At 48.0% G+C, this 3,470-nt stretch overlaps 2 protein-coding genes across 2 annotated transcripts; both read right to left on the reverse strand.

The window, feature by feature from the left end:
• Positions 1 to 582: 582 nt before the first annotated feature.
• VCUG_01224 (uncharacterized protein) lies at positions 583 to 1,197 on the reverse strand (the record flags this gene model as incomplete). The annotated part of the gene is made up of 1 exon (XM_008076051.1): positions 583 to 1,197. One exon carries the CDS (start codon positions 1,195 to 1,197, stop codon positions 583 to 585), a length of 615 nt encoding a protein of 204 aa, XP_008074242.1.
• A 262-nt stretch (positions 1,198 to 1,459) lies between these two features.
• Positions 1,460 to 3,244, reverse strand: VCUG_01225 (uncharacterized protein; the record flags this gene model as incomplete). Its single annotated transcript, XM_008076052.1, has 1 exon — positions 1,460 to 3,244. The coding sequence occupies one exon, from the start codon at positions 3,242 to 3,244 to the stop codon at positions 1,460 to 1,462; it is 1,785 nt and encodes a 594-aa protein (XP_008074243.1).
• Positions 3,245 to 3,470: the final 226 nt, after the last annotated feature.

The raw sequence follows: 3,470 nt of genomic DNA on the forward strand, positions 1-3,470 counted from the left end.
TGTCTTCGTTTATATTGGTGAATGATCCGTTGCATCTGAGTAAGCGCCGACCTGTTCGGAGAGTTCTTCGATCTTTTACCGATGTAAAAGATTGCAACGGAAGTCACGCTCAAATATGATCTTAACAAAAGCGCATAAATACGAGCGATCTAGAACAATAAACGCATAAAATCACAGTCTATAAATAGCAAGGCATAAACAAATCAAAGGATCAAGAAAGATCCACAAATACACATTTATCACTTTATCTACGTACAAAGCATCGCATGAAAAGACGCAGTGCAGGGGCGGTAAGAGCGTTTCAACGATGATACGAAGCGGTCAGCACACAAAGCTGCCGTTTATCACCACTTTGTGCATCATTACCAGGTTATTTGATCACGCGGTCGGATCGAGTAGCCGTATTTGTGCCATCTCACGGTGCGTCGCAAACACGATCATTTGATCACAGCCATTCTATCAACCCGGTGTGCCTATGAAGAACCTCACCGGGAACGAAAAAAATTATGATCAACAACTCGAATATTGGTACGCACGAACCAAGAACACTCCCCATGACCTGCCTGCATCAGCAGCCCTACATTAGCCTGCCACAACCTTCCTTATCTCATCGATACACTCTTCGTTACCAATCGTGCTCAAATCGCCAACATCTTCTCCGCAGATCAGCCCCTTCAGCACCCTTCTCATAATCTTGCCGGTCCTTGTCTTGGGCAAGTCTTTCACGAAGTAAATCCGCTTCGGATTGATGATCGCACCGATGCGTCTTTTAAGGAACATGCGTAGTTTCTCCTCACCTACATCACCGACCACGAATAGAACGATGCTCAGACCCGTTATTTCGTCGGGAGCACCAACCATCGCAACTTCCATCACCCGTTCATTGCCATCTACGTACTGTGCACACACGCTTTCCACCTCAGCCGTACTTATGCGGTGGCCGCTTACGTTTATTATGTCATCTGCACGGCCACGCACGAACAGCTTACCACGGTAGAACACGCCTTCATCACCCGTGAAGTACACGCCGTGCTTAACGTACGTGTTTACAAATCGAGTATGATCGTTCAGTATCGTGCGTGTCATGCCCGGCCATGTACCGTACAGCACAATAAGGCCCAACTCGTTCTCATCTGCCAGTCTGAGGCCTTCTTTCCTGAAGTGATCCGCAATCTCATCGGTCCAATACGAGTACATTGTTCTGTTTCTGTCCTGCTGTGCGGAACGTGAATTACTGGTGGTGCCGGGATTGGAGGCAGCTACGTTGTCCTCATCATCTGGCCTGCAGCACCAATGCCGCTGTTACCATCACCACCATCCTTTGCCATGCACTCCTTTGTAACAACGAACACTCGTACACCCAGAAAACCGCGCCCCGCACATTCTGCGACTTCCTCATCAACATAAGGCACAGGGCACACCACAATACCTCCTGTTTCGGTCTGCCAGTAGCAATCAATCATGGGCCTACGGTTGAAGGTCTGGCTGTACCAAACGTATGTTTCCTTGTTGATCGGCTCACCGACACTCCCAGAATCTGCAGTGATGACAGATCGTACTCCGCTGTTCTGTGCGTGCCTGTCTTTTTGTAGTTCCTGAGGGATGGCACGACATAAGCTGTTGAGTGCCTGTTCAATGTGTCGGGATTGGCACCACCATTCACATCATTACCGGTAATATCGGTGCCAGTGTTGACCTCACCAACAGTGTTGACCTCACCAACAGTCCCAACCTCACCAACAGTGCCATTCCTTTCCTCTTCGCTCACCAATTTCCTTAACAACCGCAGCAACGTAGGAGCAGTGTAAAAATGAGTAACACCGTACCGTTCTATAATCCGCCACACCCTGTAAACATCCGGATACGTGGGCAGCCCACCAACAATAACGCTCACCATGCCCACACACATCGGTCCATAAAGAACGTATGAGTGACCGGTGATCCACCCCAAATCAGCGGTACAACAGAAAACGCTGCTCTTGTCGGTGCTGAAACAATGCTGGGTGGTGAGATGAGCATACAGCAGGTAGCCGGCTGTTGAGTGAATTATGCCCTTTGGTTTGCCTGTGCTACCTGAGGTGTACAAAATGAACAGAGGATGTTCGGATGGCACGGGTGTGCACGGTACGTCCGTGTTTTTGCTGATTTTGGAAAGAATTTCAATTTTAGGATTGTTCCCCACCTGTGGTGCGCTATCGGTGGTGGTGCTACTTTTGCTATCGTGATCCTCCTCGTTGATGCTCCCCTCCTTGTCTACGATCAGTGCCATGCCCACGCTACCCTCTGCCACTATCTCTTCTACAATTTTATAGAAGTTCAATCGCTGTGTTCCTCTCCGTCCCTCCATCACACTCACAAGCACCCTAGCACCCGAGTCCTTGATCCTCACAACCACGCTCTCCTTAGAGTACCCGCCAAACACCACGTTGTGCACCGCACCGATACGTGCACATGCCAGAGCAACAAACACCGTATCATCGATCATAGGCATGTACACACACACCACGTCACCCTTGCGTATGCCCATTTCAAGAAGTGCGCCTGCTACTTCGCATATTCGTGCCCTGCACTGTCCATACGTATACCGTACAGACGTGCCATCATCATTGTCGTATATCAGAGCGGTCTTGCCGGGCGGGTGCCTGTCCACCGCATTGTAACACGCATTTATCTCACCGTCATTGAAATACTCGAGGGCCTTTAAATCACCGTTTGTGCAATGCGTAGGCTCTTTGGACCATGATAACCGTTTCTTTGCTTCCTTAAGGAAGAAAATGCTGTCACGTATTGACTGCTCGTACAGATCAAGGTACTCCTTTCGCTTGGTCATGTCCAAATATCTGCTCGTATCCCATGGCAGATCAAAATTGCTGTTGAGTGTGTGTTTCTGTGCACAATGCTCATTTTCAGGTGCTGCAAACACCGTTTCATCAGCAAATGATTCGTTTTTACCTGCGCTACCGTTCGTGCTTGCCACGTTTTCATTCCGATCACTTGCCATGTTTCGGTCCATGTCTTTACCACTCGTTATCTTTTCACTCGTCACACCTTCATTCATTACTCCGTCATTTTCTATAAGTGCGCTCACCCCATCGCCGTTTATATCGCCCACTCCGCTACTCACAGCACTACTTTCAATCATCACCTCTCCTCTCCCAACAACACTCTCGCTCTCCGCGTCATTCTCGCCCTTCATCTCTGCATCACCAACATTCAACAATTCCTTGTTTGCTACGTCTTTCATGAAAGGGTCAAACGAACACAAAATATAAAAAAAATAAAGCGTACAAATTAGAGCTATCATGTTGAGCACGGCATACGATTGGTTATAAAGGGCTTTTGGTGATTGGATGATTGATTGGAATGATGAGTGGTTTGTTTGATTGGTGGCAGTATCGGAGGAAGGTTATGATGTAAGTAACAATGGATGAGGTGATAATACGTGAGGTAGTAAGAAAAAATATGATAAT

The sequence above is a fragment of the Vavraia culicis genome (assembly GCF_000192795.1).
Source record: "Vavraia culicis subsp. floridensis unplaced genomic scaffold supercont1.17, whole genome shotgun sequence".
Taxonomy (NCBI): Eukaryota; Fungi; Microsporidia; family Pleistophoridae; genus Vavraia; species Vavraia culicis.